The sequence below is a fragment of the Fringilla coelebs genome, assembly GCF_963513975.1.
Source record: "Fringilla coelebs genome assembly, chromosome: 2".
In the NCBI taxonomy this organism is placed as follows: domain Eukaryota; kingdom Metazoa; phylum Chordata; class Aves; order Passeriformes; family Fringillidae; genus Fringilla; species Fringilla coelebs.
The window spans coordinates 86,347,846-86,371,128 of NC_140029.1; the positions used below are offsets into that span (position 1 = coordinate 86,347,846).

The following is a 23,283-nucleotide window of genomic DNA, read 5'->3' on the forward strand; positions in this document are numbered from 1 at the left end:
CCCATCACTGGTAAATGTTACTGAGGCAAGTTGGAAAGGCAGCATGACGTACAAAGTGGTTAAGGGACCACCTAGAGTCAACCCTTATGAGATACACCTGAGAAGAACTCTCCATTTAAAGTTCTTTGAAGAGGAAGTAGCTAATTACCAAGGCTGTGCAGTGTGCACTTGTTTAGAACAGTAAGTGTTTCATGGAGCCTAGAAGCCTAATTGTTCCATGTCCATCATCACTGACATCTACATTAATTACGTTCATTTTTTGCATAATTAGAGCACTTGTGCAATTGGCAGAGAAGCTGGGCTAGGCTCCCTATCAGTCTGTTAATTATATTGCTCTCTAGGGGATGTGTGAGATGCCCCACAGGCAGGATGGAGAAAACCAGAAAGAGCTCCTTTTTTGTAGGAAACTCGTTCCTGCTCCACCTGCTATGCTGTCAATCAAAAAGGGAAATGGAGAAGGTACACCAGCCTGCTCTGCACTTTGAACAAAAGTAATTTCTTGAAATTTTAGTGTTCTACAACCTAAAATATGCTTTTGAAATTGTATTCCTCTATTTCCTTATAGTTTTTTCTTTTAACAGTCAAAACTGCTCATAACTTCTGAGTAAGTTGCAATGCTCAATCCCTTTTTTCCTTCTTCTTTTTTTTTTTTTTTCTTAAATACTTAATGACTATTCCCTGGAAATAAATGTCCACCATGGAAATGAGGGTTTATTTCACTTCCCTTGTCATGTTACAAGTCTTGTGTGAGAGGTCCACACTAAAATGCCTACATCATCTGAAATGTCTTCTTGCACCCAGGATGTGAATCTCAAGTTCATGGACATTTTAAGGCAATATCCTTCATGGGTGTTTAATCTCCTCAAAATAATTGGGATGGAGTAAACCTTGTAGCCTATTTTTAATCCTAGGTGTCATTACATTATTGAACTGAGCCGTTGGCTGTGCCAGGAGAGTTTTGTCATAGAATCCTCTTGCTTTTGTGAAATTTGAGCAAATAATTGTTCGAGAACAGGAGTCTGTAAGTCAGCACTGCCATGAATTGATGGGAGCACTTCCAGAACATTTTGCAGTAATGATGAGCTGCAGACTCGCTGTGTGCTCACTCCATTATACCCTAACAGCAAAAGTGACTTTGTATTGCACCGGACTGCAAATTACCTGGGCTGTTGTCTCTTGGTTTTGCTTCAATATAAGCTAAAACTTGAGCATTCAGGTGTGGTTGGCCTTAACTCAGGGAGTCTAGCAAATTGTAGAGGGTTTTCAGGAAATAAGTTTTGGATTTAATGCCTTCCTTGAATTTTGAACAACCTGCTTTGGCCAGGCTGAAATGGAATATGGAGAGGTTATGGCCACTCTGAGGGTCCTACAGGTCATGCAGGGCCTTTGAAGGCGGCACAAGGAGTTACAATGTGGAATTAAAATAGAAGAAACTTTTACGAATACTTCCACGCATCACTGAAAGTCTGAAAGCATTTGGTGAAGCATCATGGCCACAAGACAAATTGTTTCTTATATGCAGAAAAACACTGAAACGCAACCTAATTATGCATCCAAACTCAACGTCCACAGCACTGAGGCAAAAAAATAATTTTCTACCTTTACATCCTTCAATCTATGAGATTAAATACAGTTTACTGAAACAATGAGCGTTAAGAGGGGACAACATGTCTCTTCCATGAAAAGTAATTAAAATTTTGAAAAAATATGCTAAGGGGGGAAAAAATAATGAAGCTCTTCATTACATGTTTCCAGTATGTTCTCCTGCTCTCCAGCATCCTAATAATGCTTTTGGATCATCATGTTTCTCTTTCTAATATGTCGTTCTCTTCTTTCTCTCCCTGCTCAGTCCATTTTGGGGGTCCAGTGTGAAGTGCAGAAACAGCTGAAGGCTTTTGTCACCCTGGAGCGCTTCGAACAAATCTACAGCTCCAGCATCGCTGGGTGCCGGCACATCAAGAAGAACAAGAACTTTGCTTCTGGAGGCTCCATTTTTGGCAAGGGCGTCAAGTTCGCCATGAAGGACGGGCGTGTGGCCACTGACATCATCAGCGTGGCCAATGAGGACGGACGGAGGATCGCAGCCATCCTGAACAACGCCCACTACCTGGAGAACTTGCACTTCACCATCGACGGGGTGGACACACACTATTTCATTAAGCAGGGGCCGTCGGAGGGAGACCTATCCATCCTGGGCCTCAGCGGCGGGCGGAGGACCCTGGAGAATGGCGTGAATGTGACAGTGTCCCAGATCAACACAGTGCTGAGTGGGAGGACTAGACGCTACACAGACATCCAGCTCCAGTACGGTGCACTGTGTCTAAACACGCGCTATGGGACCACCTTGGACGAGGAGAAGGCACGCGTCCTGGAGCTGGCCCGACAGCGTGCCGTCACCCAAGCTTGGTCCCGGGAACAGCAGAGACTGCGGGATGGGGAGGAGGGCATTCGCTCATGGACAGAAGGGGAGAAGCAACAAGTGCTAAACACGGGCCGGGTACAGGGCTACGATGGCTATTTTGTGATCTCAGTGGAGCAGTACCCCGAACTCTCAGACAGCGCCAACAATATCCACTTCATGAGACAGAGCGAAATGGGCAGAAGGTGACAGAGAGGGTCAATGCGGTGACTTCTTGCCAAAGACAGCTACTCTTTTGTGGCCACTTACCTGACTGTGTTGTACTCAATCCTTTTTCTAAACTGAACAAGGTGGGGGGGGAGGAAAATAGAGAAGGAATAATAACAGTTGCACTGTAACTCATGCAACATACTTTTTTCCCGCTTTAATTTGGCCTCCATGCATTTTTTGCAATGAACAGAAGGTATATTTTGCCGTAGTGTGATCACAGTGAAATTTATTGTCTCTTGTCCTTTTTTTTACATGTTTGTTTTGGGTTTTTTTGTTTCTTTTCCCCCCTCTTTGTGAGGAATTTGAAGTGGGGAGTCGTCAACGTACGTCCTTAGGTGTAAGTGCGAAATGGGTGTCTGTGCTAACTTGTGTCATCCTAACCCTTTCTGATTTGGGGCAGGGATATAGCCTTCCACCTGGAACAGGGGGAGCCCATGGCATGCCAGAGAGCTCATCCCAGAAAGAAAGGAGATGGAAGACAACGCTGATTCTGATACTCTGAAAGTGACCGTCCGAATCATGTGCCTCAAAAGGGACCTTACAAGTAGTTTTCACGTTTCACTTGGGACATAAAGTGTTTCTTTGGGGGCTCCTGCTGAGCAGAAGTAGCTTATAGAGGCAAAGGAGCTGATTATATTACCTTGCAAGATGATTCTCTTCCTTCCTGAACTGGAATAAAAAAAGAAAAAAAATCAGTCTTTTTCATTATGAGAGTAGATACTTTTTGGGGTTTATTGTGTGTGCGCAAATCCTGGTTTTAGTTAAATAACCTAGCAAAAGCCAAGAAAAGGGACTCCTGCTCTATTGAGAAAAGCTAAAATAAATCCTCTCTCATACATAGAGCTGTTCTATAGGTGGATTTAATGCACCCATGTTGTACATTTGCTAATGGCATAACTTCATTAAATGTATAGTGTTTCAGTACATGAGGCTACGTGTTTAACAGTCCACTGTGCTGTATCTGATAAAACCAGTTAATTTTTAGGAAGCTGATTTGAATTTAAAAGTAGTTATAGTATCTCAGTGACATACCACTGAAAATTAGAGCCAAACCCTGCTTTTCCTGATTCTGGAGCTTGTATTTATTGGCTGGGAAATGCAGTTTGGAGTAGCATGCTGGCAAGTCGTTTATGACTATGGCAGATAAGTGTCTCCTGGGGACTTTGGCAGCAGGGATTTTAAAATGTTTAATAAGTAGCAACAGCTTGTGCGTGGTGGGACAAGAAGGAGAATATTGAAATCAATCCTCTCACTGTTTCTTACATGAGCTCAAATTTAATGGAGAGCCCACTTGACTGTTAGCAGTGACGAGGGGGAGGTTGAATGGAAATGCCCACTACAGAGAGGACCAAGTGCTTTAATAAGAAACTGCTGACAAAGTTGCTCAGCATGCTAATGTAATTTTTATTCACATAACCTCTGTGCTCTGGTATTTGCAAGAGTCCTTGAAATTCAAGGGAGCAAGGAGATGAGCTCAGCATCCTCTTCCCTGCCTGAAACAGTCCTGTGCTGTTCCTGCAGGCAGAAGTGTTACCCCACCTCTCAATGGAGCTCTGGCTGGAGATGGCCAACCCTGGTCCTAGATAGGTGTCTCTATCACACTGGTGCCTGCATGTGTCCTGACTGTAAGAGCTCTCTTGTGTCTCTCTGGGAACAGCTCAGTCCTCTTTTTTTTTTTTTTTTTAATTCCATCCACTTTGGCTTTTCCCAGTTCTGCAGAGAGATAACGCAAGACGTGCAAGTCCATGCCAAGGCTGTTTCCTTACTCGGAGTCCTACAATGCACCAGTGTACTAAGTGGCAGCTCTTCTGCCCTCATGCCACTACCACTGCCATCCTCCAGCACAGACTGACACCCCTCTGCAGGATATCAGCCCCAGATACAGCGGGGGCATGTGTTGGCCATGCAGTCCTCGAGCAGCGAAACATTGGCAGCCCCGGTGCGCTCACGGTTTCTCCTTAGAAGCCGGCTGCCAGCTCCGTCTGCCTTGCCTGTCTGTTCCCGGGTGCTTGCCAGGAGGAAGGTGATGGGATGGAAATTTCCCTAACAGACTTCCTCCTCCAGTTCCAAATCCCTAATACCTTTGGCTGTATGGCCATGACCAATGGTATGGGTTTGATTTTCTGCTCTTCTCTCCAGCTTGCAGCAAGGGTGATGATGCTGATACTTGTCCCAGTGCTGTTCTCTGAACCACCCCTTGCAGCACACAACCATTATTACTTTGGCAGGAGTGAACCATAGGCAGCTGGAAAGGGTATCCAGTTCTGGCAGAGCCAGGTGGGAGAAGACGTGTTGGCCAGACCTGCTCCAGGCTTTTACAAGGGAGCAGTTGCTTTGGCAGCTGCCTGCCAGGGATGGTTAAAAGGCCATGGTATTGCCACCTGTATGGCTGGTATGAAGTGCTTGGCAAGCCTGGGTTACCCTGAGGATGCACAGGTGGGGGTCAGGGGCAGTGTTAGCCAAACCAGCAGTAACCACCTACTCAAAGGAAGGAGCACCTTCTTGCCAGTGCTGTCCAGCTCCCTGCTTCCCCCTCTCCAAGTCACAGCAGGGACAAATCCCTCTTAAAACCTCAAACTTGTGATGGCTGTGAGTGTCTCAAACAGCAAGAATGGAATGAAAAGAGACCTGCAGGAGGCAGAGTGAAAAGACCCACAGAGCAGAGAGAGCTCATTGTGCCTCCCATTTACACTGCCCCATTCCAAGCAGCTCCGAAGAAAAGTGGTGCTTCTGTATCCATCTGCGTCCATGTGTTACAGTGCTAAGGGGTGCAGTGCAAGAATAAACGGGCCATTTTTCCACGGAGTCAAGAAAAGAGATTTGAGTGTAAAATATTCCTACTGGAACCCTGCCAGCCTGAAATGGCACCTCTACAGCCTTACACAGACTCTTCAGGTTATTACATGAGCTAATGACTTTGAGGAGTTCACCTGTTTTTCAAGAGTCTCCCAGTCCCTCCATGCTTGTCCAGCATGCCCAGAGCCAGCAGCCCAGAGCTCTGTGCCATGGCCAAGGCAAAACCCTTGTGTTGCATTTTTCTGCATCCTCAAGCAGCACTGGGATGTGACTGCGCCTGTCTGCCTGCCAGGTCCGTGACAGTCTTCTCCTGGGCGTGCACCCGGTATGGAAACTATAGACATTGTGTCAAAAAGGGGGAAAAAATGTGTATGTAAAAGTATATATATGTATATGTTGCTCCTTTCTATCAAAACAAAAATTTAAAAAGGATGGCTGTCCAAAGACAGCAACTACATTCCTGAATCCTCAGCCTCTGTGAAAGCTTTCCACCTCACCTAGATGGCAAAACATTTTCAGTCCTGAAGCACTAAATTTACCCATTCATTAGTGAAAAATGCTTTTTCTACAGGATCCCAAGTGCATTTCCACTTTACTGATGGCCCTGTAGCTCCTTCCCAGCCTTTTTGTTGTCCCTTTTGCCTCCCCATGGGACCGTTCTGGTTGCCTGACCCTTCTTGCTTTGCTTGTGTGCAGGCATGAAGTAATTTATTGCTTCCATAAGAGTGGAAGGTCTTGGGTGTGAAATCCCACAGCACTAACCCCCTATCATAGGATCAGAGACTGGTTTGGGTTGGAAAGAACCTTAAAGATCATCCAGTTTTAACCCCCTGCTATGAGCAGCAACACCTTTCACTAGACCAGGTTGCTCAAAACACCATCCAAGCTGGCCTTGAACTCTTCCAGGGATGAAATATGCAGTTTCTCTGGGCAACCTGTGCCAGTGCCTCACCACCCTCACAGGAAAGAATTTCTTCCCAATACCTAATCTATTCTCTCTGTTTGAAGCCATGCCGCATTGTCCTGTCACTCCATGCCCTTGTCAAAGCCCCTCTCCAGCTCTCTTGGAGCCCCTTGGGCACTGGAAGGGTCTCTAGGGGCTTTCCAGAGTCTTCTCCAGGCTGAGCCACCCCAACTCTCTCAACCTGTCTCTATAGCAGAGGTGCTCCAGCCTCTGAGCATCTTAGCAGCCTCTTCTGCACTTGCTCCAGCTGCTCAACATCTTTCTGGTGTTGGGGGCCCCAGAGCTGGATGCAGCACTCCAGGTGGGATCTGGTTAGGGCAGAGCAGGGGGCAGAAGCTCCTCCCTCACCCTGCTGCCCACGCTGCTGGTGATGCAGCCCAGGACACATTTGGCTTTCTGAGCTGTGAGTGCTACTGATGGGTCATGTTGAGCTTCTCACCCAACAACATGCACAGGTTTTTCTCCCTAAGTATGCACTCTATCCATTCTCTGCCTGTATTTGTGCTTGGGATTGCTCCTGCTGAACTTCATGAGGTTCACACTGGCCCACCACTCAGGCTTGTCAAGGTCCCCCTGGATGGCATCCCATCCTTCCAGCGTGCCAACAATTGCGTTAGATGCTTTTTCAAAGGCCCATTGAAAGGCGTGGCAGACCATCTCCTGGGGAAAATGTCTCTGTGCTTTAAGTCTCACATGCTTTAAGGTTTGATTTTGAGAAGTCATTTCCGTTCTTTACTCCTGAAAAGAGTACTCAGCCCTCACCAAAAGGAGTTCCCCATCAAAATACAAAAGTGTAACATCACTTACTTTCAACTCTGGTCTTGTCTCCAGTCCAAAGAGCAGTGAGAAGGATCCTGACCAAATCTCACAGCTCAGAGGAGAAAATCCAGTGCTTTGGAGCAGCGGCTGCATCTCTCAGTGAGAGCAATAAGGAGCAACAGCTCAAGTCTTCAGTCGCTGGAGCTGGTACTGAAACATGCTCCATTTGAAGGGACGACAGTGATGGGACTTACTTGGCATCCAAACATAAGCAGTGCCATGAGGACCCTGCAGCTGAAAAACATCCTGTGAACCCAGCCCAGGGCTAGAGGAGCAAGACTAATTAGGCATCACGAGAAATGCCATATTTGTTTCCTGTGAGATCTTTATTTTATTTTTTTCCTTTTCAACTGGAGATTGGCACTTGGAAAAATCATTAAGCAGCAGTGACCGGAGGGAGTCACGCAGCTCATCATATCTTTGTCATCACAGCTATTGATCAGAGCCACAGTGAAAATGGGCCAACAGTGCTAAACAACACCAGGCGAGAGCTGATGAGATGAAGGTCATTAAGAGCCCCATGCTTGATTCAGGTTTAGAAGACACAGCTGACTGGGAGCAGTCCCTGAGACACCATTTGGCCGTAACTTCGGAACAGTGAGGGATTTCTGTAATATATCTGTAGTTGCTTTATTGAGCGTAGGGACCAGCGTGAAATTCTGCTCAGTCTATTATACAGACAGTGTAACCAGAATAAATCAAAATTGTTAAAAAAAAAAATCTAATAAAGTACTTTTTCAGCTGTGACTTGTAAGTGTCACCGTGATGGATGGCAGCGCAATCCATTATGCAAAGACAAGGCTCTTAACATGAAATTTTAGAATTCAATTTTACGATTTACAGAGAGGGCCCCCCTCATATTTACGGCACAGCAGTCTGTTTTGATTCAATCTCGGCGTAATTGAAACCAGGGCCAGGGATCATGGTTAGTCCTGTGGCTGCTTTTTAAAAGGGGAGGAGAAATGACTGCCTGTGACATTAATAATGGAGCTAGGGAGATCGCTTTGCTGGTTAAATCTTACTCACTTTATCTCCTCGCCCTGGTGGCATTGCCAGACCTGGTGAATATGAACACTGTGCCTCCATGCCAGGGATGCATTTGATGGGATAAGATCTGGCTGCCATGTGGCCAGCAGCATCTTTCATCCCACGGTGAGCATGGCCTGGGGCATTTTTGCTCCTGTTGCTACAGTCCTCCACAGGACAAACTAGTTTTTCAGTACCTCTTTTTATTATAATCACTCATTTTATTATGATCACTAAATAGTCCCCCGTTACACCAAAGAATTTTCATGTTTTGTAAAAATAAAAAAATAACCCAAAGCCTTCTTGTGTTTGCTTTTTTTTTTACTTTTTTGTTTGTTTGTTTTGGGTTGGTTTTTTTTCATCTCTTGAATATATTTAAATAAAATTACTTGAGACTGTAGAGCAAACTTCAAACAGACACCTCAGGGGCACGGAGGGCCCTGTCCAGGACCCCCCTTCTCGCTCCTGGATGAAGGGCCATTGCATGTCCTGGGGGCCATCTCCTGTGGCAGTTTTCCATCCTCTGCCACTCCAATCAAAAACAACCCAGCCCACCCTAGGGAAATCTGTGTTTCTTTTGTACTCTCCTTTAATGACCATAAAACTTTGTGTTCCTGACCAAGTGTTACATAGCTCAGCTGTTAACTCCCAGTCCAGAGGTCAGTGCTTTCTGGGGAGCATAGAAAACGACAAATGAAAATTAACTAAAAAATATATACATATATATATATAATTTTTTTTCCTTAGAGATGGGAACTGTTCAAGCAATTACTAAAACTTTAAAAAAAAGAAAAATAAAGTGTTTGGACAGTTCGTAGATGTTGTTGAAATAACCAATCAAAGAATCACACTTTTCTATCAAAAAGTAAAATGTTTATTTTGTGAGAGGACTTCTAATGCAGCTCCGGCCGAGAAGAGGACTTTGTATCAAAGCTGCATCTGTAAGCCCAGCACTGAAGACTCTTGTCATTACCCTGTGTAATAATTTTCCTGAAGTCTGGAACTAATTTTTTGAGAAATTTTTTTTTCTCGATACTTTGTGTTTCTAATACTGTATTCTTGACTGTGTAAATACAACCAGGCTGTAAATAAGTGCAGATGTAGATACCTTCTAGAAAAAAAAAGAAAAGCAAACAGACAGAAATGACCATGTGTAGCCTTCAGTGACAAATAAAAGAATATTTTGTGTTTAAATAGTGTTTTCTTTTTTTTTCTGTGAAAATGTTGGATTTCTTCACCCCAGCTGTTTGGTCCTTACATGGGAGATGCACCTGGCAAAAGAGTAGACCAAAATGTCCCCCCACTCCTCAAATTTGCACTTAAAGGTGCATTTTCCACCTGTACATAGGGTGTGGGATTGCAGGTGCCCCAAGGCTTTGCCAATCCAGGAGGTGATGCTTGGCATTCAGAGCCTCCCTCTCTACTGCGGGAGCCCCCATTCCAGTAGAAAGATTAAGCTGAGAAACTGCACTGTGAACTCCAAAAGATGCTTAACAAATCTAGGTAGCATTAGATTTAGTGACACATCCAGCAGAAACCTGTGCATCTGATCCTCATTCAGGCAGAGGGGGAAGAGGAGCTGCTGCAGCACATTCCACAATGACTCAGGGAAACCCTCTTGTGATTCTTGATACTGCCTGGCCCAGCCCCACTGACAGCTTGCTTTGATGCTTCAGGAAAAAATCCAGAATAACTTCAGAAACAGGGGCCAAAAACATGCGTGTTCAGAAAATGTGTGCTGAGGGAAGCATCCTTGTGTGGTCCTTGGGGACAACATAATGGGAAAATGAAGCATAGGACAGCAGTGATCACTGGAGGAGGAGCAGGGAGTTGCTATCCAGCTTTACTGCCTGAGCATTGTTCTGCTCTCCAAAACCAAGTGAAATTGTGTCTTTTAGAATAAAGCCCAGTTCTGTGTGAAATCCCTCTCCTCTGGAGGTGGATGGCTGTGATGGGGAAATAAACAGCATCTCTCTTTCTCCCCTGACACCAGGCAGAGCCCCAGGAATCGGGTGAGGCCTCTTTGCATGCACATCTCGAGCAAGATGAAGGGAGTCCAGCTGCTGGTGGATATTGATGCCTGCAAGGTTTCCCCAAGGTTTCTCCCCTTACTTGGCCATTCCTGGTGGGATGTCATCTCCACCAATGTGTGTTTTCTTTCAGGGTCCTGTCCCACAGCCTTCATTTCCCAACCACCAGATGTGGTGCAGCTCCTTGAGCCATCCTGCAAAGTAAACATCCCTTTGACACCAACCAAGTTCCCCCTTTGCTCTCTTTGTGCTATGCTGAGCAGGATGGACTCCTGTAGCCTCATGGCACAAAGTCCACTTTCAGCTGCTGGATAGTTTTAGTTTTTCCATCCTCTGGCATGTCTGGCCACCTTGCCAGCAGGACAGTTTAATTTACCTTGTGCACAGGGCAGGATCTCGCTCCTATGCTCATCAGAGATTTTTATCTCCAAGGAAGGTGTTGGCCCTTTCTTTTTTGCCCTAGAAAGTGGCTACTGAGATAATTGCACAGCAACCCTGACATCCTCTCCTGAGCCTCTGGTTTCCCATGGGTCTGGTCTGGTCTGTCTTCTCCAAATCAGATGCCTTAGTTTGCATCAGCTTGTTACTCATGTGCTTTTTCCTAAGTTGTGCTTAGCCAGGGAATTCAGATCCCCCTGTGACAGTGACCTGCCATCCCTCACTTCCCGTGCCACCTGCAGTTTATCATCAAAAAAGGCCCTGCCTTAAATCATTGATAATTATGTTGAAATGCACTGGACCAAGGACTAATCCCCAAGGGTAGCCAAGGAAACAGCAACATTTCAAGTTGTCCACGAACTAGGTTTGTCTCTGCCTCATGTGGCTGTGCCAGATAAGACCAATGTTTTAATCAAAATATTATGGGTAGTAAATCAAGTGCTTTTGGGACAGCCACCCTGCCACGCCAGTCTGATAGGCCAGGGCAGACTTATCACACCATGTCTTTAATAGAGGCCATAGCCTGAGGCCTCTGGCTTATCTTTCAGAATGCTACAAGGAGTCTCTCCATCCTTTCAAGGTGGGAGCACAGAGAAAAATTGTCCTGCATTCCCACAGGGAAGCAACTAAAGCCTCAACCATGGACCACATCTCATATACAGTTGAAAAGTACTAAAACCAAAGAATGGTGGTTATATTTGTCTGGGAGAAATAAACACAGGTAGAACACAAGCAGGTGGGTCATCCCTCCAGGAGTAAGTGCTCCAGCCTCATGACCTCTCTCAGGGCCAAAACTGTGCTGCTGGCTGTCTGGCACAGCCCATCACACATCACATCACACAGCTCCCCTGAGTATGGGTCCCTGCAGGATTGTTCAGCTCTGCAGGTGTTGTTGTGAGATGCTGCACGTGCCCACGCAGTGATGAGACAGCACAGACAGGTAAATCCTGGTGCAGAGCCCTCCCCTCCCTCCCCTGCTCAGCATGGACAGGGCTCTGCTGCAGCCCCACGCTGGGCCAAGTCCAGGGCTGCAGTCCAGTGCTGCCAGAGCTTTTGGGCCTCCTCCACAAAGGTGTAGATTCAAGATACAGAAAAGCTGAGAGCAGGGACAGAGACTCTTCAGCAAAGAGATTAGGTTTAAAAAATTATCTGGTCATTCATTAATGCATCCCTTCTTTGAAACAATTGAGCTCAGCCTTTGTCAAATCATGGCAGTTCTAGTTTGAAGCAGTGATTTTTAGGTGGTGATCCTTTGCAGAGAATTTTTCAGGGCACAGGAGCTCCTTTGAATGCAGCCTGCTGAAACTATGACAGTCCAGGCAAGGGAACCTCATGAATTATTGTGAGTTGGATGCTTTAAAAACATTTCTTGGGTTCTGTCTAAAAAACAACTCCAATCACCAACCCACTACATAAACCACGAACTTCAACACCTCCTTCTCCTCCAGCATAGTGTTTGTAAAACCACAAGCCTTCCTAAGCCCAGCCAACACATCCTTGTCAGGATTTACTCAGAGCAGGATGGGATGGAATACAGCAACAGGGTAAGTGACACATCCTTACTGTTAACAGCACAGCATGCTTGGGCTTTAAACCAGCTCAGCTCCTACTCTCTGAATAAAATTATATAGAACCACAGGCAAAACACAGCTCTGAGCTTAGACTTGAACCTGCTGCATTACTCAGTCTGCTTGAGCATCTCCAAGTCTCTCTCTCAAGGAACAGTGGGGTTTTTTAACCCAAAGCTCAGAAAACTTTTTTACCCCAGGGTTTCTCAAGCAGGAGTCAGTGGGCAGATAATTACAGCAAGTTTATTCAGCAGAGCCACACCACCAGTGAGATGCTGCAAACCAGTGAGACCACAAGGTAGCTTTGATGTCTGCCTTCAAGAGCAAGAGATGAAAGGGATCTTTTAACACATGGCTATGCTGGTATTTTCCATCCAGAAGACACTCATGTCATCCAGGAGTTCTGTGCAACCAGACCTCATCATAGAATCACAGAATCTTTTAGGCTGGAAAAGCCCTCTAAGACCATTGAGTCCAACCATTAATTGCCAAGTCCACCACTAAACCATGTCCCAAGTGCCACAGCCTCCCATCTTTTGAATCCTTTCAGGGATGGTGACTCCACCCCTTCCCTGGGCAGCTGGTTCCATTGCCTGATGAGCCTTTTGATGGAGAATTTTTGGTGAACTGCCTTGCAGCAGTGACAGTTTTGGGCCATTCCAGGAGTGTCGTTCGTACTCCTCAGCCTCTGGTGGTGGCTCAGGAAAAGGAGCCATCAGCCAGCCAGCAGCAGCAAGAGGGAAGTTCCAGAAACAGGTGGATAAGGAAGAGCAGGAAGAAAAATCCAGTGTTGCACTGGACATGTGTGGAATATTCCCTGGAGGATCTCAGCATGCCTGGGTTTTGGTCCCGGAGCCTGAAATGGCAGCTGTGAGAGGTTCTGAGAGTGTTCTGTCTGACATTTTGCACATGTGCTGCATTTGATCAAGGGCCCTCTTCTGTACATTCTTGCTTGAGTCAGATCTGCATTGGGGTAAACAACTGGGGCAAGAGGATTCTGTGGATGGCATCGCTCTGCCTCTCCTCCAGACCCTCCCCAGTGCTCTCTTGCCTCTGGATGTCATGCCAGAAAAAGCCACCTCCAGCATTTGATAGGGCAGCACCAAGGGAGGTGTCCTGCATGCCCATGGCCTCGGGAAGCTCGGGGTTTTAAACCTACACAGCACACAGGCACACCAAGGTGTGCTGCTCACAGCCTGCAGCTGAACTGGAGCTGTACATTCACACAGAAATATCTGTGCACATAGAAATAAGTGTGGCTTTCTCAGAGGAGCAGCCTCAAGATAGATTTTCATGTATTTATATGCATTTAGCAGATTCTCCATCCCTTCCTGTGCTGCCCCCCATTGTCACAAAGACACACTCCCATGCCTGCTCTCCTCCCTGCAGGTGCACTTTGAGCAAGCAAAGCACCGTGTGATTGCTCCGTGCCCTACATCCCCAGGTCTTGTCATCTGGCAGCTTTTCTAAACACGGCTTTCTTCCTCTCAGCAATTCTGTGGGGACCTTGAGAAATGAGTGCAGCAAACATGCCCTGTCACTTCAAAGTTGGAGGGCTGACGACTCTTGAAATGCACTTTTCTACTCATCTTTTTTTTTTTCCTACATTCCCCTCTCATGTCTAACAACGCCATCTGTGCTGGCACAAGCTCTGGCTCTGGCCTTGAACCTCTGCAAGAGAGTGATCTGGGTCCAAGGATGTTTTCAATATTTCCTATGATCAAGCAGGGAGAGGCAGAGACCTCTATGAAAACCCTTGGGAAGACATAAAAAGCAGTCCTGTTTTTACACTTTGCAGCACAAAACTGCTTAGAGATGGCCAAATTCTTCTTCCTAAATTTAGTTTTCTAGCTCAAATGTGTAAAAAAAGGACCCACTGCCACACACTCCTGTACAACCAACAAAGAAGTGACTGAGGTTTTAGGTGGGCTGGTTGTGTCTTCTGGCCATCTCCCTGTCAGTGGGACCAGCATCCTCAGGGAAGTGGATGAACTGGCTCTACAGTAAAATAAATTCAGCTGAACTTGGTGGAGAAAACCCAACCTTTTGAACTCAGGCTTTTCCTCTTCATCTTTTATTTTCCACTCCTGAAATAAGAAATGAAATGCTCCCCAGCATCCTAGCAGGAAACATGCTGTGAGGAACTCAGCTCCTAAACCAGCCAACAGGACGAAATTGCAAAGCCAAAAATGTCTTTCAGAAAGGTCCTCATTCAGGAATGGGCTAAGTACCCATTTCAGCTGGGACTGCAATGAGCATCAGAGCCCCACTTATACTTGCTCAGACACTTGAATCTCACTTCTTCCTTTTTGCTTTCTCCAGCTCTGACTCTGCCTGCCTCCTTCCCCTCATGCCTGTGACCTTCCCGTGCCCCATTAACCCTCATTTTGCACCCATCTGGGGATTCTCAAAGACAGGAGCCCACAAAACAGCATGCCAGCCCCATATTTAAAACTATTTGTTTCTTTTCTCTCCTTACAAGTCCTCCTCCCTTATGTGTTCAGACCTCATTCCTGCTTGTTTTCCCTCTTTTCTCGCTCTGCAGTGGATTTACACCTCCCTGGGCACACAGGGGACTGGAGTCCAGCTGTGACATTATTGGGCTGGTCAGGCTACATGGCCTTGCAGACACAACCAGCACTTGACTTCACCCCAGCAGCTGCACCTGCATCACCCTCAGCAAGGCTGGCCTGCAGCACAGCCTGTGCTGCTCTCAGGCAGCTCCTCTGCCAGCTGCCATCCAAATCCCCGGACTGATGAAATGTTAATGGTTGGAAATTTCCGAGGCTTGCAGCAGAAGAAAGAGGCTGGACTAGGCAACCTCCTGTGTCTAGGCTGATGAGCTGAATTTTAGCCTCCTGTTTTCAGTCCTTTCCTGGTGCAGCTGCTGCTCTGCTGAAAACAGTGGAAGAGAAAGGAGGTCAGGTAGAGCTGGAAGGGAGAGTTTGGACTTTTTGGCCAAACAGTGGTAAGAAGTTCACACAAAACCTTTAGCTCTGCACAGAATGATTTGGGTATGTTTTCAAAATTTTTATTCTTTTACCACAAGCCAATCTTTGTAACAAAAAGACTGTTATACAATAAAAATTTCTTTAAATATGTAAAAACACTCACTTTCATTAATCCATAAAGAAAAAAAGTCATGTTTTGATAATCCTAGAGTTTCCCTGGAAATTCTTACTGAATCTATTCAAACATGACTCAAACTCACAAAGCATTTTGGTTGTCCTACACGTCATTTTGACAAACGTGTTCAAGCTCCAAACACCGTGGTTGTTACCTGTCAGCTTTTGTGTAAGGGGGATAAAATAAGAGGTTTAAAGCAATCATTTCCTTTTTAACATCTTCTTCTCTTAAAAGAAAATCTTGAGGTGTTTGTCAGCCTAACTTTTGATATTTGCTCTGCCAATGGATCAGACTGCTCTGATAATAAAAATGAAACAAAATCCAAATATATGACAGGTATGGATAAATCTCCTTTTTTGAAAATAATTTAAATACAAAAAAATAACATAGCTGAAGCCTGCAGAAAATGTCCAGTACTCCAATTACTGGAGATAAATTCTACATAGCCTGTACATTTTTTTTTTTAATATGAGTTTATTTTGACATGATCTATGCGTTTTCAGCTGCTGGAAAGGAGGAAAAAAAATTCCCAAGGCTATTCAAGATAAGCCATAGTTTCCTATCACTTTTGACTGAAAATACCAATGAAACTTCTTCCAGTTATTCCCCATCTTCCTCTGGTCTCTTCTTATTAGTCTTATCATTTTAGTGCCTCCTTTGATATATAATCCCTTTATGTTGTGCAATGATAAATCAAAATAAAGTGCACCACCGAATGATTTTATTGTTATTAAAAGGTCAGCGGTGAGAGGGTCGCATCCTATCACATATCCTAGAGAATTAATGGGAGGTGCATTAAAAAAAGGAGGAAGCGTGCTTCTTGAATATGTTTAAAAGCTACAGCATCCCTACAGCTGGGCTTTGTGGTGGATCTGGCAACATAGCATGGCCCAGGCTGCAAAGGCTGCAAGAAACACGTCCCTGTCCTTTGGAGGGGGCTGCAAATGTCACCCCAGGCTAATGGGAACACTGAATCAGTGACGAGTCTGCTGGTGTAGAAGGTGATGTTTCCCCACAAGTGACCTCCCAAGTGATCAGGGCCCATTCTGCACAACCAGACTCAGCATTATCCCCACCACAGCCCCCTGCTGCCTTGGCAGCCAGGGATGCTGGGGATGCCTCGGGAAGGGTTGTTTTGGGACATGAAAATCTTCTTCAGAAGGCCTATCGCCCCCTCTCTCACACGGCAATGACGTCTGGAAGATGCATTTATGGAAGATGCATTTATTTAGCATTCATTAAGGACCTGTCAATAAGCTCTTCCCAAAAGTGTATTTGAAATACATCGCTGTGCCTTTTCCCATCACATGAATGCAACATTCGGATCCTGCAAGAGCTTAGCACGACGCCCAGGAGAACATCCCGAGGGTACCAGATTTTATTCCTCTCTGTACTTCAGGAGCAGCAATCTGAGAGCTGCCAGGTGAGGGCAGGAGGTGTCCAGCGGCAGCTGAAGACAAAAAAAGGGAAGGTAAGGAAATGCACAGGGAGGCAACACAGAAGGGAATATGGAAAATGTGCGGTTCTTGACTACCTAAGAAGAAAAGTTCATTAAAAGATCCCTTACAGTGGGGATTGGCAAAAAAAAAAAGGGGGGGGGGGGCGTTGGATTTCCCCCATGCAGTTGCAACCTGCTCATTTTGGAAAAATTAAAAATAAATAGCAAAGAAAAAATAAGTTTCTCGTGATTGTACATTTTCAGTTTTTTACCCAGCTCATTTTAAAAAAATATTTTTCCTCTTGTGTGGCTGGAAGAACTGGCCAGAAATCAAGAAACAGACACAAACCCTGACAGAATTAACTGCTAAAGCACAGCCAGCAAAAGGCAAGTCAAAACTCCAAATCCCCAAGTGCCCTGGGGAGCGTGGCATAGGCTCAGACCTCCTGTCCTACCAATGTGGGCAGCAAGAAGTCGTCGACCACCCTCACTTCTCCCCCTGATCTGCCCGTTTTCTGGAGCAAACCAGCTGCCAGATGTGCACACATCCAGCAGGTCTCCTGCCTAGGACCAGCCTCCAGAAACCGCCCAATTTTCAGCGACTTGTCCTCTGCCACCAGATGTGGTGCACAGAGCTTCAGGAGCTCAGTTTAGCGCAGAGAGGTCCGCGCTGGCCTCCGAAGGGCGGGGATGTCATGTGCGAGTGTTATAAATTATTGACTCCGCAGCCAAATTAAAAAAAATTGACAAAGATTTATTAATTACAAATAGTCAAAAAAATCCGCCACAGCCAAGACAGTGTCAAGTCTGGAATTTGGCGCTGGGTGAGCCTGGATCCAACTGACAGAGGCCAGCGTTTCCCCGGAGGTTCACCCCGATTGTCTCGTACTGCCTGCTTATATACCTTATATTCTCCCTGAGGCCTGAATAATACAGGATGTCTCTTGTGTTCATATGTAGAGTTTGAACCTAGGGATGCAAAAGTCAGTCCTGGTGCTTCTACAACCATCTAGGACCTTCCTGGATGTTCTTTTCACATGGATAACCAAGTCCATACGGATGCAAAAGGCGTGCCTCGATGTCTGTATAGGTTTCTTTCACATGTACTTGGGTGGTGCCGGTGTTTCGGGATGACTGATGTAATCTGCTCCTGGTGTCGCTTTTGGGAATAGACAAAGGAGACAATGTTCATGGCCCGGGAAGGCTTCATTCTTAGGCTAAAGACTTGATATTATCTTTAGCTCCTTCCGGGAACTGATTGAATAGGAATGGGACTATGCTCCCGGCTGGAGTGGTCAAGGGCATGTGGTGGATTCATGTAATATTTTATACATACACATATTTACTTACAGCATGAATTAACCATACATCTATTACACAAGCAAAGCAAGCAGAGGCAGCAGGAATTACCGGGACGGGGCAGATGTCCCCTAACACCGGCCGTGTGTCAGCGAGGCACACGGGCTGTTTGCACAACACAAACACACCACGTGGTGTTTGCTCAAAAGTGGCTTGGGTGAGCTATTAACACTTCATTAATACGTGATGAAAGGCAAATTTAGAGAACTCCCCAAAGTGACTGAGATCTCCGAGGGGCCCATAAATGAAATGATAATGCAATGTAAATAAGGCTGCGGAATACAAAGACTGGGAATTAGCGGGTGATCTAACAAAAGCAGCTGGATTGCATTCCCCATCTTGCCTCCACTTTCCCCAGTTTCGCGCAAAGGTGATTCTGCAAGATTACAAAATGCGAGAACAAAATTTCCATCTCCAGAAAAAAAAAATTAAAAATAGTTGAAATAGAAAAAATACAGATTTATATAGGTACATCAAATTCTCCCACATTTGTCTTTATTGGGTTTTTTCCCTTTCCCCTCCTCCCCCCCACCCTCCACCTTTCCCTGCTCTCTGGCTATTTCTGTAAAAAAAGCAGGGATGGAAAATACAGCAGTATGCAGAGGACATAGTCCTAGCATTTCAAAAATTGGATTTGATGTGTTTCTTTGGACTATTTTGAAACAGTATCAGTCCTTATCTCACTAAATATTTCACAGCTGTGCCACCTGAAATCCCTAGAGGAGTGCCTGTGTTGCTCATTAACTCACTCAGACAGAATTAGCTTGGGTGATATTGTCTGACTTTGGCCAATGACACCAAACACATTTTAGGGAGAGAGTGGATAGCAAGGAGAGAAGTCCATTAACATTAATGTCTTTCTAACCATTAAAGAGGCCATTAGTGTTTGTGCTTATTTTTAGTATATTCAAAAAGGACTGAGTGAATCCACTCTCAGCCCCATAAATACATCTCTGCCCATTTTTAGGTATTCATTTTGCATCAGGATTTTGTTCCAGCCTTGAGGTCACTGTGCCACCAGCCATCCAGAAGAACAGATAGATTTTCATGCACACGTGAAGCCAAAGCTGTCAGTGATCCTTTTCAGACCTGTCACATACAGTAGAAGCAGCTTCTCCTCCAACACAAGTGATCAAAGGAGGTGTCCATCCTGTCCACCATCAGGCTCCAAAGTATCGCCATCCATCCCACTAATTGGGATACTCTCCCATTACAGTCAGTCCAGAGCAATAGGGCTGTGATCCATCTCATCCCAAGACAGATGGCTACAGGAGGGCAGCTGCTTCATGCTCCAGAATTCACTGTTCCTCTTCGCTGGCTATGAAGGAGCTGAAGCTGAGCTCAGAGTTGCCTTTGGCTGCCTTGAGTCTCTCCCTCACCGACACCTCCTTGGCCGCGTGCGCTTATCCCACCCAAGGGAACAGACTGGGAACGTGGCCTCAGAAGATGCTAGCATGGAAAGGAAAAGCTTGAAATATTCTCCAGCAGTAAATCTATTCCCTAAAAACAGTTTTTTTAGCAAGTAGCTGGGAGAGATTTTCTTGGAGGCTCTGTGAAGAGTCAAGGAAGCATGGAAAGTTACGTGTCTTTGGGGGGAAAAGAAATTCCTGGCTTTCCAAGGGGATATTAATTACTACCATATGGTTATGAGGCTAGGAAAAACAAGACAGTTCACAAATGCCACAAAAAAGAAGGTCTCCTAGATCAGGCTACCCGTTGCATTAAAATATGAGTTATTCCTCCTTTTGTGAATGGAATCCACCAGCACTGATCTGCTCAGGCCAAGACAAGAAGGTTTATATCCCTGCCCCCGCCAAGCCTCTGGCTGCTCCTCATGTGAGCCTTCTCTGATCAGGTCAGTGGGCCCATTTTTCCCACCACCATGCTCCTGGAAGCAATTTTTCACAGAAATGCCATGTGAAGTATGTTTTTCATCGCTTCTGGCCCTTTAGACTCTTATTCCACGTCCCTCTGTGTGTTGGCTAATGTGAGAACCGTAGATACTGCCCATTTCCAAACCTGGGATGAAAGTCTGGGGATCTTTTCATCTTTCCATGAGCCAGTTTGGTTAGCCTTATTATTGCTATTGGCACATGGACCAACAGTCACCAATAGCCAAGTGCACAGCACTTGCCACAGCTTCTCTGGGTGGCAGGTCCTAACAACAACAGCCTGCTACTTATTAAGTCGAATACATCCAGTTCTATATCAATTGACAGATGTCTGGCTATTTGGCACAAAAACAGGAATTGAATTCCCACGGATGCACAATTATTTTGAAATACTTGTTATTCAGAAATCTAGTTACCTTCACAAAAAATGCAAACATCTACTTCTTCCATGATGAACAGCAGCTCTTTGCATCCTCGGCTGAATTAAAGTAATTTATTTCCTTGTCTCTTGAGGGAAAAAAGAGAAAAAGAAAAGGCCCGGAATCACGTCCAAAGCTTAGCAAGGCCAATTGCTGACTAGCAAACATCTGTCCTGTACCCATGCAAGCCCCACCAGGGAAGTGCAATCTTCCCAAGTTCTGGAAAGGAGGGCGGCAGCGCTGCTGGATTCCCGGCTGGAAGCGATCCATGCTGTACACATGGCTTGGACGCAGAGGGCTGCAGGAATGCCACCGCAGTTTAACGCCAACCAGCAGCTCATGTTTTCATCCATTTCCTCTGCACACACTGCAGGGTTTATAAATCTCCACTTTGTATCCAGAATATTCCTGGGAAACAGATTGCTTATGACAAGTATTTCTTTTTTATTTTTTTTTTTAAATATGGGGTTGGTTTTTTTTTTAATGCAGCATGCTCCCATTGTGTTATATATTGCAGAAGACAAATTTCCCAGCTAGTAATTTCCAATCATTTATAACACTGTCGTGAGACTCCCTATTTTTATATCATACCATATATCTGAAATACATTGGAAAATATAAAATTATATGAAACTGATAATAAATACATCTCAACAGACAGACACTCGCATGAAAAAAAATTCTGATTTTCTTCTCTGCCATATTATGTCTTTATGTATTCTCCACGTATCACTCTCCAAGGCTTTTGCTGGGAGTTTACCACCAGGAAACCAGCAGAAGTGAACAGCCTGTGCTGAACAGCATCCATTTAATTGCAGAAGCTGTTCTCTCCTAGGCTCAGAAAATCTCAGGCTTTCTTCATGTTAACGAATCATGAAAAACCCTCTATGTCCATTACTTGAAGTGTCCATGACAGAGCAATAGACCCAACCAGCCCTGGTTAGAGGGGCAGCAGGTGGGAGAATTGGAGCACCAGGCAGCCCTGGCAGCTGGGGCGGATTAACCACGCCCTTGCAGATGGCATTTGTGACCCACTGGTGAGCCTGCAGTCAAAGTTATGTGTCTTCTGATGGCTAGCCTGGTCTGCAAAACAGGCAGGATTAGGAGCCCACATCTACCAGCTCTTACAAACTCACTGCAAGCAGAACTGGCTACACAGGAGGCCCCACCAGAGAGGAACAAAGAGGAAAGGGAGAGGCGTCTTGCTTAGAGCTGCTTATAGCACACAGGGTGCCAAGTCTTGTAGCACCCATCTCTCTTGTGACCCCCCCAGACCCTCCCTGGCAATAAGGAGCACAACCTCAAGGTAAGGGAAGTCTTCATAGTCTCATGGGAAACTGAAACACTGAGATCTCAAATAACTGGCCAAGATCATGTAGGAAATACGTGTCAGAGCATGTCAACTTAAAAGCAAATTCTTGCAGTTTCACACTGGCTATAAAGCATTCCCCCCTTAAAATGAGAGGGTTTGATGAGAGATCAGTACTCCTCCTGGTCTCCCTGGGAGAAGCAGCACAGTCCCAGGATATATCACTGCATCTCCAGCTCAAAGGGGCACTTGCCTGTAGCATAGGTGGTTTGGATATAGAAGGAGGTGACTCTGTGTACCAGACCCACCAAAGAGATCCTCACCACTGCTTCAGGTTGTTCTTTACTTTGTGAAATGGCCACAGACAGGTATTGCCAACAAAAGAGCACCACAGAAATGTGCCCCAGCAATTGGACTCAACAGTAACTATGGACCTGGGGGTCCCCCAATGCCAACCAGGACACTGCCACCCAGGCGGGTATCAGGGGGTTTCACAGACCAAGCTTTGCTCTCAACCATGTTGCTGCTTTTGGAAAAGACACCAGGACAGCTGGAAACAAGCCCAGTGTGACCCAACACAGAGTCAAGCAGCTGCCCAGGACCAGGGATGCTGAATTCACAGCAGCACACAGTGGTGTCGCCATGGGGTACCAGCTACTGACCCACATCCAGCCCTTGTTTCTTCCACCTGCTGCCCCCACACCCCTGAAAATGTTTTAGCTGAGTTTTCTTTCACCCACTTTTTTCTCCCTTTTTTTTCTTTTTTCCGTTTTTTTTTTTTTTTGGGATGCTGTAAAGCTCTCACAGCAGGCATCACCAGTCTCTGCTTGGGATGTGAAATATTTCCAGATGCTCTTGGAAGCACCTTTGATTCACAGCATGCTTTTTGTTACAGTTAAACAGGGAGAAAAACATCTCCCTTCCATGAGTGTTTTTGTGGGATGGAAAAACTATTCAGAATTCAGAGCGGGGAGAAAATCTAACAGAGTTCACTGTTTTCTTGGATTTTACCCTGTTTCAGATGCTCAAGTTCCTCTTCCATCAGTTGTCACTGCCTATTCTTCTCCTGTTACTATAGGGGGGAAAAATAACATTTAAGTATGAAGCCCCAAAGAGAAACTGTTGTGTGTGGCTTGTTTTAGTTTCACCCTGAAAGACCCAAAACAGAAGGTGGTAGGTTTTATAATCATGTATGATGCTTTTTATAACAAACTCCTTATGCAAAGAGACAAAGGCAGCAAGATCTTCCTGTCACTGGAAAGTTTTAGGAGTCTTCATGTGAGCAACCTGACATTGGTCAACAGGATCACAGCACATCTTTTAGATGCCAGAGGACCACACTAAGTCAGGTGCCCAAAAAGGAGAAATTTTCCAAACAAGTTCAGAAAACCATGGCTACAGTTCTGGTGCTTTATTTGACTTGGCTGTGAAGAGGCCCTCAAACTGTGTGAGTGAGCATTTGACGGCATG

The 23,283-nt window shown here is 45.5% G+C and overlaps 1 protein-coding gene across 1 annotated transcript in view; it reads left to right on the forward strand.

The window, feature by feature from the left end:
• Nucleotides 1-2,608, forward strand: part of TENM4 (teneurin transmembrane protein 4) — a gene marked incomplete at both ends in the record, with an annotated part of 337,845 nt that extends 335,237 nt beyond the window's left edge. The window contains one exon of the mRNA XM_084201037.1: nt 1,850-2,608. Within this exon, the coding sequence (XP_084057163.1) occupies nt 1,850-2,608 (759 nt within the window). The remainder of the gene's footprint in view (nt 1-1,849) is intronic.
• Between the last annotated feature and the right edge of the window lie 20,675 nt (nt 2,609-23,283).